Source organism: Salminus brasiliensis, chromosome 14, assembly GCF_030463535.1.
Source record: "Salminus brasiliensis chromosome 14, fSalBra1.hap2, whole genome shotgun sequence".
Classification (NCBI taxonomy): domain Eukaryota; kingdom Metazoa; phylum Chordata; class Actinopteri; order Characiformes; family Bryconidae; genus Salminus; species Salminus brasiliensis.
The window spans coordinates 995,295-1,008,758 of record NC_132891.1 but is presented as its reverse complement, the minus strand read 5'-3'; the positions used below and the strand labels follow the sequence as shown (position 1 = coordinate 1,008,758).

General features: G+C 42.8%; 1 protein-coding gene across 4 annotated transcripts in view; it reads right to left on the bottom strand.

Annotated features, from left to right (window-relative positions):
• Nucleotides 1-677: 677 nt before the first annotated feature.
• The window catches only part of LOC140576777 (deoxynucleoside triphosphate triphosphohydrolase SAMHD1-like), an 18,947-nt gene continuing 6,160 nt past the window's right edge, over nt 678-13,464 (bottom strand). For 3 of the 4 annotated variants that reach the window (XM_072696381.1, XM_072696378.1, XM_072696380.1), the window contains exons 4-16: nt 13,053-13,213; nt 11,991-12,106; nt 11,746-11,816; nt 11,206-11,361; nt 8,776-8,876; nt 8,100-8,208; nt 7,546-7,637; nt 6,538-6,653; nt 6,277-6,416; nt 5,904-5,993; nt 5,648-5,752; nt 4,853-4,990; nt 678-3,867 (exon numbers count right to left, since the gene is read on the bottom strand). In XM_072696381.1, coding sequence (XP_072552482.1) covers nt 3,691-3,867; nt 4,853-4,990; nt 5,648-5,752; nt 5,904-5,993; nt 6,277-6,416; nt 6,538-6,653; nt 7,546-7,637; nt 8,100-8,208; nt 8,776-8,876; nt 11,206-11,361; nt 11,746-11,816; nt 11,991-12,106; nt 13,053-13,213 — 1,572 coding nt within the window. In that variant the 3' untranslated portion in view covers nt 678-3,690. Of the gene's footprint in view, nt 3,868-4,852; nt 5,028-5,647; nt 5,753-5,903; nt 5,994-6,276; nt 6,417-6,537; nt 6,654-7,545; nt 7,638-8,099; nt 8,209-8,775; nt 8,877-11,205; nt 11,362-11,745; nt 11,817-11,990; nt 12,107-13,052; nt 13,214-13,464 lie in introns of those variants that run through there. The other variant, XM_072696382.1, reaches the window with a different exon arrangement.

The window sequence follows — 13,464 nt, the reverse complement described above, 5'->3', positions numbered from 1 at the left end:
TGATTGGTCCCAGTCACCACCTCACCTGTTCTACGACTACGCCCCTGATCTATGATTGGTCCTAATCAGGGCCGATTGGTTTTGAGATTTCCTCCTAATTGTGATTGGTCCTAATTACTTCTAATGTTCACTCTGAGACCTCCCCCTGGCTGTGATTGGTCCTTATCAACACCTTGTTTATTCTGAGACCTCCCACAGTTGTGATTGGTCCTAGAGTGTGTGTACAGTTCTGTACTACAGTAATTAGAAATACTGAGTAGTTTTGATTATGTAGTATGTAATAGACTATATTCATATATATATTATTTTTTTATGGTGGGTCAGGATGCATGTGCAGCATGTTAATAATCTGTGCACAATCCTGCCACTAGTGCGTCGTCTCTATCGTACAGTGTTAGTGCGTAGCACACGACTGGGACCCAGCCCTATTCTCTGCCTGTTTGCCCGGAGAGCTCCCCCTGGCTGTGACTGGTCCTAATCACCACATCAATAGTTTAAAGACCTCGCCTGCAACAATTTCTCATAATTACAGATCATTCGAGATACTTTCTCATAATTGAAGATATTCTGTCATAATCACAACATCTGTCTCAACCAGCTGTTTATTGCATATTGATGACATCATCTCATGACAAGGACATGCTGAGTTTTTTTATTGAATCTTTCTGGGACATGAGTTTAGCAGTGCGTTGATCTTCAGTGATATGCTGTTGGCTTTACAGCTGCAGGATAAGGATCAATACTCCTGGCACAGAAGGTAACCCCGTCAGGCCCTGTGGGTGTAACCTGTGAGAAGTGTTCTCATGGGAAATTTCCAGAATCTTCAGAAGCCATTCCTGCATTTCTGTGACGTGCACATGGGTGTGTCTCAGGTCTAAGGTTCGATGGAAGATTGCAAAATCATGTTACAGACAGGTATAGACTGCATTAAATGACTGAATGCATGTGCTGGACCTAACGATCTTTTCAGGTATTGATCCTGTCACGGACGTGATCACCGCGGCTGGAGAGCTGACAGCACAGCACAGTTCACTGCAGTTCATTGAGACACGTCCGAACACAAGGTCCACAAATCAGCACCAGTCCCTGGTAGCCAGAGCCTGCTTTATTCATAATCTGTGGTCAGAAAGAATCCACCCCGTTACACCATCATCATCACCATCATCATCACCATCAGTACAAAATACCATCAACACTCTTCAAACCTCAAACGTGTCCAAAATAAATAAATACACTGCAAACGACCTCCCTGTGACCTTTCACCTCCTTTAAAAAAGTGCAAAGTAAGAGAAAACGGATGATTGTGCTTCTGACCAGCAGCAGACTGAGGGCAGGGGACGAACAGAGCTTTTTTTGGCAGTTATTTCAACCCTGATACAATCACCCATCCATAAAAGTAACTAAATAAAGCAACAAAAACAGCAACAGTGTGTACATACTGATAAACACGCTTCCAAATGTGCACTCATAATAATAATAATACTAATAAATGAATTCAAATAATAAACACTGAGCTGTTAAATATAGGGGCGTATCACTGCCAAGCAAACAAAAAAAATTAAGAAAAAATACAAATAAAAACGTAAGCATGCCGTTATTACAAGATGTTCTGTTGCCATAATAAAATAAACAAATATCGTTATAATAAGATTTTTATAACATCATAAAAATGATGTCATAACAAGGAACATATTTCATTACAAAAAAATATTACTATAGTTATAACGAGATATCACCAGATAATGATAGAGGGGGAGGAGCTTGTGCTATGAACACACCCATACGCAACTGACTGTTTCTTCCTCTGACAAGCTTAAGAATTTCAGGAGGCGCCAAGTGGAGGAGGTGGGAGGAGCTTCTTTAGTAATATTGCCAAGGGTGGAGGGAGGGGGAGAGCTGATAGGTGGGGTGGTGGGAGGAGTTTCCTTACAATGGTAACAAAACCTTAGTGTGAGATGGTGTAAAAACGACAGCTTTATAACATCTTATAATTCTGAGAGATATTTGATAAAATTATGAGAAAATGTTTTATTATAAGATGAAAGATCTTGTTATTACAACTAAGTATCTCGTTATTGTGAGATATGTAGACTGGCGTGTACAGCTTATAATAAGCTGACTCACAATGACGAGAGACTGTCATAATTCTAACATTTTTATGAGATAGTTATTTCATATTAACAACCTAACGTCCTGTAATAACGACTCTGCTGCTCTTCGCGGGGTCGGCTCACACGGCCACACAATCAATAAAACACAAAGTAAAATATTTAACATTCAGATGAGATTAAAATGCAGCTGGACGAAATTTCAGACGGACAATCTCACACACTCTCACACACACACACCCTCACACACTTCAGACAGCGTGGCTCGAGCACATTCCTGAGCTTTTCTGCTGAGACGGCATCAAACCGGGGACCTCAGCGCTGGACTCGTGCGGATTGAGGCTCAGCTTCCTGAAAGCTTCACAGAATTAGGATCATTTATGCTAATAGTTTTAATAAAACCGAGCTCTGATTGGTTTATAACTTTTACACCCCGCCCACTTTACTACAGGCAACTATCTTAAGCTTTGGCCACTTTCTGAGTGTAAATGAAAAGTGAATAAATCCTCTACAGGAAAACTGAATACCTTAAATTCTGCATATTTTACACACAATTTGTATTTATTCACTAAATTTAACAGACTGGAAACCAATAAACCAATAAATCAGTAATGCAATCTGTTAAATTCAGGACATAAACAGTAACTGCATGGATGTTGTGGTGGAATGAGCAGCAGTGTGTTTCTGTAGAGGATGTGTACTGCTGTAAATGCTCTGAAACGCCCTCTGAAATAAAGGGACTAAAAAAAAATGAAGTCAACTGCTGAAGCGGTTATTTCAGTAGCTTTCACACACACACACACACACACACACACACACACCTAGGTAAACACACACTTACACAATAGAAAAACATGATGAACAGTCCCCAATATTCCCCAAGCCTGTTTCCCTGACCAATCCAAACACAGCCAGGCTTCTGAGAATTGAACAAAAGGTATAATAATAATACTAATAATAATAATACTACTAATAATAAGAAGAACTAATAAGTAATAATAATAAAAAGAAAAAAAGAAAAATAAGTGTGATCAAATATTTAAAATAAAAGATGGGATACAAGCCTAATCTCTATCTGCTGCAGCTGTAGCCTGAGGTCAGTTTCCAAAGACCATCATTTCAACACACTTCCCTGAGCTCCGAAAAGAACAGAGAACCCACTGACGCAAAGCAGAAGCCAACAACCAGCAGCTGCTGAAAAAACACACCCATGTAAAGGAGGCGAATGGGCAGTTTCTTTAACTGTGCTTACAATAGAAGTGAATGGGCAGCTGCTTTTGACGGGTAAACTGACGTGTAACCGCTGAAGCATCCGCCCAGTCATTTCTATGGGAAGTGTTTCTATGTGTGTGTATGTTGTGGGAGCTCTGTGGTCAGCTTTTCTCTAAGCCCACGGAAATTCACGTCCACAGTAATCAACCTTACCCTACAGACACGGCAGAAATCACTGCTGTGGTCCTTTAAAGGAGGCCTGATGTTTTTATAGTAATGGCAGCAGCTTTTCAACAGTGGTAATAAACAGCTGAGGTGGGTGTGGAGAGCCAAACAGCATGTGCTCTGACTCAGCAGGGGGCGCTGTGGTTTAACGTTGCTTCTCCCTCGGAGCATTAAACAGATTCGCTTTTACACTCTGTCCACCATTGACCAGCATTCGGCTTCCGTTTCCCTGGTGATTGTCATCTTCATCACTGTCACCGTCGTTGTCGCTTTGCCAGTCGCGCTTTAAGGGGGTGAGTTCTGGTGCTGTGACGTCCCCATCCTAAAAACAAGATCAAAGAGGAAGTTCCCCAGTTTACCCAGTTTACCCAGTTCATCCTTTTAGCCCAAATGTTAGCTTGGTGTAAAACACAGAAAACTCACAGTCACTGCTAAACTACATGGGTATTGGGACACCTGCTCATTCATAGAATGTGGTTATTCTGCTTTTGCTGGAGCAACTCTCTCTATTGTCGAGGGAAGAAGGTTTTCTACTGGATTTTGGAGGAGCATTGCTGTGAGGATTTGATTGCATTCAGTCAGGATGTTGAATGATACTGGATGGAGCTCCACCATTCATCACAGCTCTTCCACTGCTCCACAGCTCGGCTTTATACCCCTCTAGTCCACGCCTGGCATTAGGCAGCAGCATGGTGCCAATAGGTTCAGGATGATGATCTGCTCCAGAGAGTCCTATTCTATTGGCAGTACTTCTTCTCTACAGGGACTAGACAAGCTGTGTGTGTGCATTTGCACATCTGTGTCAGCAAAGGGTGCAACTTAAAGTAGCTGAACGCATTCATTAAAAGGGGTGTCCACAAACTTTTGAACGTACGTGTCTCCCATCACATGATGCTACCAGCACTTGGGAGGGTGAAAGCTGGCACAGTCTTCCTCTGAGACACGTGAAGAAGCTTCACCACATCTTCTCAAACTGCTGCTAACACTCCACCCCTGGAGCTCAACACGCCTGGAGGAGAACGCTAGCAGACATCTGCACTGACTAGCATCGCCTACACTGAGTGATTAGGGAGAAGGACCATCCGATCCACCCAGTGAGAGACAGTGATGCTTTCTGGGACTCTTGGTCACTGATGGATGGCTGTGGCATCAAAGGGGACTGAACCAGCAACCTCCTAATGGCTGAGACAACGCTTAGATGGCTGTGCCACCCAGAAAGCCAAACGGGTCCTGGCTGATCGGACAGGTTGGGAGGCAAAAACACACACAGACACACACAAGCTCTCTGTGCAGAAGGTGAGCAGTACCTGAGGTTTGGTGAAGTTTCTGTTCATGCACCACTGCACAAAGTACTTCTTTGCCGCCTCCAGACTCCGCTCGTCTGTCTTCTTGCAGTAAACTCTGATCAGCTGCTCTGCAAATTTCTCCGGCAGCAGCTTGGAGACCTGCAGGAGCAGGAGAACATCACAGCTAGCCCCTCACCTGTAATTAATTAGTGGTGTATAGGTATGGTCCAACAATGGCCTAAGACAGGACTATTCAGAACGCAGTAATGGGGAGGGGGAGGAGCTTGTGCTATGGACACACCCATACGCAACTGACAAGTGGAGGAGGTGGGAGGAGCTTCTTTACAATGATAACACATAGTACTACTGCCGAGGGTGGAGGGTTGATAGGTGGGGGTGGTGGGAGGTGTTTCCTTACAATGGTAACAAACAATAATACTGGTGGGAGTGGATGAAGGGGAAAGGCTGATGGATGGTTTTGGTGAGAAGGGCAGGATAACAGGTGGGGTCAGTAGGAGGGGCATCCTTACAATGGTAACATATAGCACTATTGGTGGACCGTAGGAAGGGGAAAGGGCTGATGGGTGGGTGGTAGATGGGATGGGATGATTTGTTTGGGTGGTGTTAGGTGGGGTTGGTGGGAGGTGGTGTGCTCCACATGCTGCTGTACTTTCATCCTCGTTACTGGCGTCCGGCTCTTTAAGCCTCCACCTACACCAGTAGTCCAGGCCACTGTTTACTACGATCCAGGACAGAGAGTAAAGTCCATCACTGTTTACACAGGCGTAACAGACTGAGTGCTGTCCGAGAGCGTACCTGATTCTTGCGGATTTTGATGGCCTTATTGGGGTCATTCTTGCAGTAGAAGTGGACGTTATTGATGGGATTTTTCTCCTTCATACCGTAGTCCATATAAATCACCTGTAACACAGAGATCTCAGGTGAGCTGACTCTGTAAAAGGTAAGAAATACACAAACACAACTGAGCTGCCATTAATAGCCAGTTCACTTCCCTCTTCCTTTCCACAGGAGAACAGAAAGAACAGAGAAGGTATAATAGTTTCATTCTTACGCTGACGACAAAGTCCTCAGGTATTAGATCCACCTCGGTGCCGTGGGGTTTGGAGGTAGCTACCTCACTGGCCCATGCAAGCCGCATTTCCTGCAATACAATAATGATACGAAAGGTCAATCTTTCCTCATATGACCAAGAAAAAAGTCCACTTATCAAATCAATTAAACTATGGTATGAGTCAGGGTTCAGAAGAGCATCTTCTAACATGAAGAAAACGTATTAATTTAATAAAACAACCACTTATACAGCCCCAATACCTACATTTAGAGCGTTATTAATATTCACCCTAAGGAGAGACTCATTGTGTGGGCAGAGTGTGGAGAGGTCACTGATAACAGTATGGGCGCTACACAAGCATGGGCTTCCTTACCTGTGAAACCTTAAGATCTGCCTCAGGTGTGGTCTGTCCCACGCACTTGTACAGTCGCCTGCAGATGATGTTCTGGAGGATGGTCTGCGCTTCAGACAGCTCAGGATTAGGGGAGTACAGGATCTGCTCAAAGACGTGGTCTGTGGAGGGGTCAAGAAGATCAATCACTTCATATGTCATATCTATTTACACATGTGAGACAACGGAAGCACAAAGTAGGGGTTTCTAATAAAGTGGCCAGTAATAAGCTAATTAGCATACCTGTGAGCTTGGTGTAAGCCTCCATGTCCTCTATGGCCTCTGAAATTTTGAACATTTTCCCAGAAGACCCCAGGATCTGAACGTGAGGATCAGCCTTCACCAGGGCTTCTGTTATCCTAGGACACACACACACACACACACACACAGACACACACACAGTAAAACACACACTTAGTTCAGCAGGCTTCGTATTCTTGTTTACAACTGGAAACTTTCCAATAGGATTCTCTCGGGTAGTTCAGGTATTAATAACAGACACATTGCCGGTTGTGTAGCCCTGGGAGAGACGCGACATTAGAAAAATTCTTGCATAAAAACCAATAAATTAATAAAACTGCTCAATAACATTTTTTATATTCAAGAATACTTAAACAAATATGTATATTTTAACATTATATTTAAGATATTTTCTATATGGGGTCACAAAAACACTATAATGTGTTGTTTTTTTTCCCACAGAAATACAAAAATCACATTAAGGTTCAATACATTAAGGATAATTAAGGCAGTAAGCACACACACACACACACACACACACACACACACACACACACACACACACACACACACACTCCCAGAGCGGGGGCCACCAACTCCAGCACCCGGGGAGCAGAGAGTGCCTTGCTTAAGGGCCCAACAGCGACAGCTTGTTGAGCCCGGGTATCGAACCCACAACCCTGTCATCAATAGCCCGGTGCTCTAACCGCTGATAATAAATAACAATACATTAATAATACAGTTTATTTTATTATTTAAGATTTATTACAATACACTAATTTTATTATTAGGACTTATACTGATTATATTTTCAACCAAGTTAAGTGGACAGTTTTATAACATTTCTAGTCATTATTACATTATTGGAAAATGTATCTTACATGACTTGGGAAAATAGTAGGTGCTACACGGTTGTTTATCCCAAAAGCTAAGTTGCGAGTTGTAGAGCATGGTTTAAACCTGGCACAGTGAAGCACATCCCCACCAGTCTAAATGGGTCTAAATACTCACATGACCTCAATGATGTTGCCCACTTTGTGCTGGTAGGCCCGGCGGTGCAGACAGTTCCGTGTATGAAACATGTCATATAAATTCCCCACTTCCTGTTTAGAAACACAAAACATGCTCAAAGAAGAGCTGAATAAAGCTCTACATACACACGAAGCAGACAGGAACGGTCATGAGCAGTGGAAAAAGGTCTGGTAGCATCATCCCACCGGAGAGCATGACTCTGATTCACTCAGACCAAAACACAGGGTATTATTTGCGTTCAACAACTGTGCAATTTCAGGTGTAGCCCAAACCTTTTGGAGCCCAAATCTATCATAAATAAGGCCAGTCTTAAAACACTGCCCATCATTTGGGCTCTGATGGCTCTATTATAGTGCTCAGTGCTTGGGCCCCAAAGATTGCCATGTAGAACAGAATCCTTGTTTTGCATCAATTTTTAGATGGAAACTAAGTAACAGCCACCAACCCCCATTAATTAGCAGATTATCTCACCTATAATTGTGATTTTTTTTAAAGCTAATACAAGAACAAGACCTGACAGGTATGGCAGGTACCTTGTCTCTGGTGCAGATGTGCTTCTGCCCCTTCACCTCACAAACCCGCGCAAACTTCAGGAACCGGTGGTAGTCGAAGTTGTTCTGGATGCCCAGGTGGTAGCAGTCTCTGTTCATGAGAGGAACAAGATAAAAAAAAAGTGAACAGAGCAGCAAACACAACACGGTGATAGAACATCGAATCACCTATAAGAACTCATGAGCAGTGAAAAAGGCGACAAGTTCAGGAACCAAACCCCTGTAGCAGCTCTGGTGGCTTTCACCCAAGGAGAAAAACCTTAACATGAACATTCTGGTCATGTCCACTCAGGTCATGTCCACAACTCTCCTTTGGCGACACCACATCTATTATAAATAAGTCAGAAACGCTGCCCCATTGTTGTGCTCTATTGGCTCCATAATGGTGCACAGTGCTTGGGCCCCGATGATTGCCACATGCAATGTGAAGATGGGTGCCCAGCTCAGCTCAGCTCTCACAGCAGTGCGTAGAAATCTGTGTGTTCTACATCAATTTTAGGCCAAAATTAAATAGTGGTTGCTGATAATGATTTATATATATATATTCCAATCCAACCTGCATAAAATTATTCCATTCATGTCATTAAAAGCTGAGAATTTCACCAAAAAAAATACAAATATGAAACATGGAGGCATTTAAACAGTATATCAGACTTGCCTTGCGAAGTAGTCCCACTTGTCCACATCGATGCCATTTTTTTTATTCGCTACTATCTCATACAGAAAAGACTTCCCCTCCGGTCTGCCTTTATACTGCCACTATAAAGAAAAACATGTGAATATAACAGGTTAGGAGTCTGTTAGGAGTCAGTATATCAACATGGGGCGTTCCCATCCATATATTTTTTTTAATCTACAAACACTTCCACACATTTTCCTTATAGCATTTTGTTAAATAAGTAATTTCCCCACAATAATCCTTTACACTGACATATTAAATACTTCAGCGGCCCAAAACCTGGCTAGTGCGCTCCCTGGTGGCTGAGGATGCACTATTACTGTGTCTGTAACTCTGCCGCAATTGATGAGAAAACAGACAGGATAAGCCCCTCTATTACATAGTGGTGGACGGTGACCTTCGGAACGCACTGTTCGCTACGGTGACTTACGAAGTACACTATCCATTCCTCACTAGTCATCAACCCTCCGAATGTGCATTATTCAAATGGGCTGAGAGGACACGGAGGATGGATCTGCTTGTACAACACACATAGGCCGGTAAAAGGTCAGTGCACGTAAACAATGAGCAGATATCACAGTCACTTAGAAAGACCATCATCAGCATTTAGCAGCTTGATAGCAGAAGGAATGTGAGGAGTGTGTGTGGTGGGACACACTCCGAAGGACACACTCCTTGAGCACAGGCATTAGCTGCTCCTCTCTCTCAGGATTGAGCTGCTGTTCAGTGCTGGTTTGAACCCAGAAAACGCTCCAGGACCTACAGTCAGAACTGCAGATATTACTGCTAATGTTCAACTGCACAAATACATATATACACATGCAAAATGTACACAATTGTTGGTACCCCTCTGTTAATGAAAGAAAAACCCACAATGGTCACAGAAATAACTTGAATCTGATAAAAGTAATAATAAATCAAAATGCTATGCAAATTAACCAATGAAAGTCAGAAATTGATTTTAAACCATGCTTCAACAGAATTATTTAAAAAATAAGCTCATTAAACAGGCCTGGACAGAAATGATGGTACCCATAACTTAATATTTTGTTGCACAACCTTTTGAGGCAATCAATGCAATCAAATGATTCCTGTAACTGTCAATAAGACTTCTGCACCTCTCAGCAGGTATTTTGGCTCACTCCTCATGAGCAAACTGCTCCAGTTGTCTCCGGTTTGAAGGGTGACTTTTCCAGACGGCATGTTTCAGCTCCTTCCAAAGATGCTCAATAGGATTTAGGTCAGGGCTCATAGAAGGCCACTTCAATAGTCCAGTGTTTTCCTCTTAGCCATTATTGGGTGTTTTAGCTGTGTTAGCTGTGGGTGTTTATCCTGTTGTAAAACCCATGACCTGTGACTGAGACCAAGCTTTCTGACACTGGGCAGCACATTTCTCTCTAGAATCCCTTGATAGTCTTGAGATTTCATTGTACCCTGCACAGATTCAAGACACCCTGTGCCAGATGCAGCAAAGCAGCCCCAGAACATAACAGAGCCTCCTCCATGTTTCACAGTAGGGACAGTGTTCTTTTCTTGATGTGCTTCATTTTTCCGTCTGTGAACATAGAGCTAATGTGCCTTGGCAAAAGGTTCCATTTCTGTCTCATCTGTCCATAGGACATTCTCCCAGAAGCTTGTCAACATGTAGTTTGGCAAATTCCAGTCTGGCTTTTTTATGATTTTTTTTCAACAACGGTGTCTCCCATGAAGTCCACTTTGGCTCAAACAACGACGGATTATGCAATCTGACACTGATGTTCCTTGAACTTGTAGTTCACCTTTAATCTCTTTAGACGTTTTTCTGGGCTCTTTTGTTATCATTCGTATTTTCCGTCTCTTTGATTTGTCATCAATTTTCCTCCTACGGCCACGTCCAGGGAGGTTGGCTTGGATTTCTGAATAATATGTGCAGCTGTAGTCACAGGAACATCAAGCTGCTTGGAGATGGTCTTATAACCTTTACCTTTAACATGCTTGTCTATAATTTTCTTTCTAATCTCCTGAGACTCTTTCCTTTGCTTCCTCTGGTTCATGTTGAGTGTGGTACACACCATGTCACCAAACAGCACAGTGACCACCTGTAGCCCTATATATACGCCCACTGACTGATTACAAGATTGTAGACACCTGTGATGCTAATTAGTGAACACACCATGATTTAACATGTCCCTTTGGTCACATTATTTTTAGGGGTACCATCATTTTTGTCCAGGTCTGTTTAATGAGTTTCCTTAATAAAATAATTCTGTTAAAGCAATGGTTCAAAATCAGTGTCGGATTTTCATTAGTTAAGTTTCATAGCATTTTTATTTATTATTACTTTTATCAGATTCAATTTTGTCCACATGTGTACATACGTGTACATACACACATTACATTTTACATTATTTACAGTGTAGGAGTCTGTACCTTACTGCCCGAGGCGATGCTGTCCAGGGGTCCAGCGATTTGCTCCTTGATGAAGATCAGGTCATCAGGCAGTGTGAGGCCGTATTTCTCCATCACAGGTTCCAGATTGTTCACCTTCACCAGGTGATCAAACATCTGCACGGATGCACTCTCGTGCTGAAGGGAGAGCACAAACACAGCAGATTAGATCGAGGGCGGGGCTGTAAGCCACACACAACATTTCCAGGTAAACTTGGTGACACTTCATTGTGCAGGTCTTCTGGAGAGGGGTAATCTGGATAGGGGTGTTCGGTTAGTGTTCTAATACTGGCTGTACTGGGCTGAGTGAGGGACCTGCTCTCTCCCTCTCTGATCTAAATGTTCCAGCACCATCATCAACAAACTATTATTTAAATAAAAAAAATAAATAATAAATATGTAAATATATAATAAATAACAATAAATATGGTTAGTTTATCATTACTGTTAGTATTACTATTACACATTAATATTACGATCATCATCAATATTATTATTATTATTATTATGGTAAATTCTTACCTTCCATTTCAGCTCAGGCCGGACCGCTGGTATAAACATGCCATCAAACATATGAGAAAACGGACCATGTCCTGCAAAAGGTCAAAAGTCAACAACGGGGTATTTAATAATCATAAATAATTACATTTTATTAAACATTTTGCATATTTGGATGTGCAGTAACTCTATCCTTCTTACCCCCTCCCTCACCCTCCCCCTTCCTGTGTGCGAGTGTGTGTGTGTGTATGGGGCTGCTCAGCACTCACCTAAATCGTGGCACAGCCCGGCGATCTGAACACACAGGATGTCTCGCTTGCTTATAAGAAGTTCAGGCTGTCTCTCGTTCAGGGCTTGGACGAGACAGCCCGCCAAATACCCGACCCTGCCCAACACAAGCAGAACCACGGTCACAATCACAACACAGCGGTCAGGAGCACAGTTACAATACAGCTTCATGAAGAACATACTCAGAATTTGCACATTTGAATGCTTGAAGAAATGTTTGTGGACACCCCTTCTAATCAATGTATTCAGCACCATCTGCTGACACAGCTTATCTAGTCCCTGTAGAGAAGAAGTACTGCCAATAGAATAAGACTATCTGGAGCAGATCAGCATCATGACCCTATTGGCTCCATGCTGCCTAATAATGCCAGGTGTGGGCTAGAGGGGTATAAAGCCCCCCAGCATTGAGGAGCTGTGGAGCAGTGGAAGAGCTGTGTTCTCTGGAATGATGGTGGAGGAGCTCCATCCAGTACTTTTGGGAGGAGTTGGGGGTGATGAGGTGGAGTGGAGATCATCATCCAACATCCTGACCTCACTAACTCTCTTATCACTGAACAACAAAAGACGACAAATACAATCACAATTAGTGTCAGACACAGATGAAATTTGGCCTCCACCTTTAACCCATCTGTGCAATGAACACACACACTAGTGAGTAAACACCACTACTTCGCCTAATCAAATCCTCACAGCAATGTTCTTCCAGAATATCACTAGAAAGTCTCCTTCTCTGGACAGTAGAGACAGTTACTCCAACAGAAGCAGGATTAGCTCTTTAATACCCTTGATTTCAGAAGAAGCAGTGAACGAGCAGGTGTCCCAATACTTTTGTCCATATAGTGTATGTCTCTGTTCTAGACTGAATAGGAGGGGCCTAACAGCTGTAGGCCTCATTAATTCAGAGAAAGTAAAAGGAAAAACTCCTAGAAATCTCCAAACGTCCCTCAGAAATGGTCATCTACCAAACCTAGGGCTGGACCACACCAGGCTGGGTACACAATAAAATACTGTCGGGTTCGTTATGATGGTTGAGTCATCCCCACCCTATGGAGTGCTCGAAGCGGTTGTGTGAGGCTCCAGGAAACACCAGGTACGTTCCACCGAGCTGCTTAATGTGCCGCAGCCTCTGGAACTGAGGAGTGTCTATGATGCGAACCAGCAGAGGATGGAGCTCAATGTGGCCGTGGATGGGGTCATTAAAAACCTGCCGGACAGACCAAACAGCAGTTAGTCCCATACACAGAGCTGATATTACACCTGAATAAAAATAATATTAAGGAGTGTGGAAACCTTTCAGAAAACAAACCTAGAGAACTTTATTAACGACTCTTCTGTCTTAAATATGGATAATAATTAAGTCATTAAATAAATAAATGTGATGAATATGGATGATTTCAGTGTATTTATATTAACCCAACCCTACAAGTCATTTTCAGCCAGAATAATGACACATGC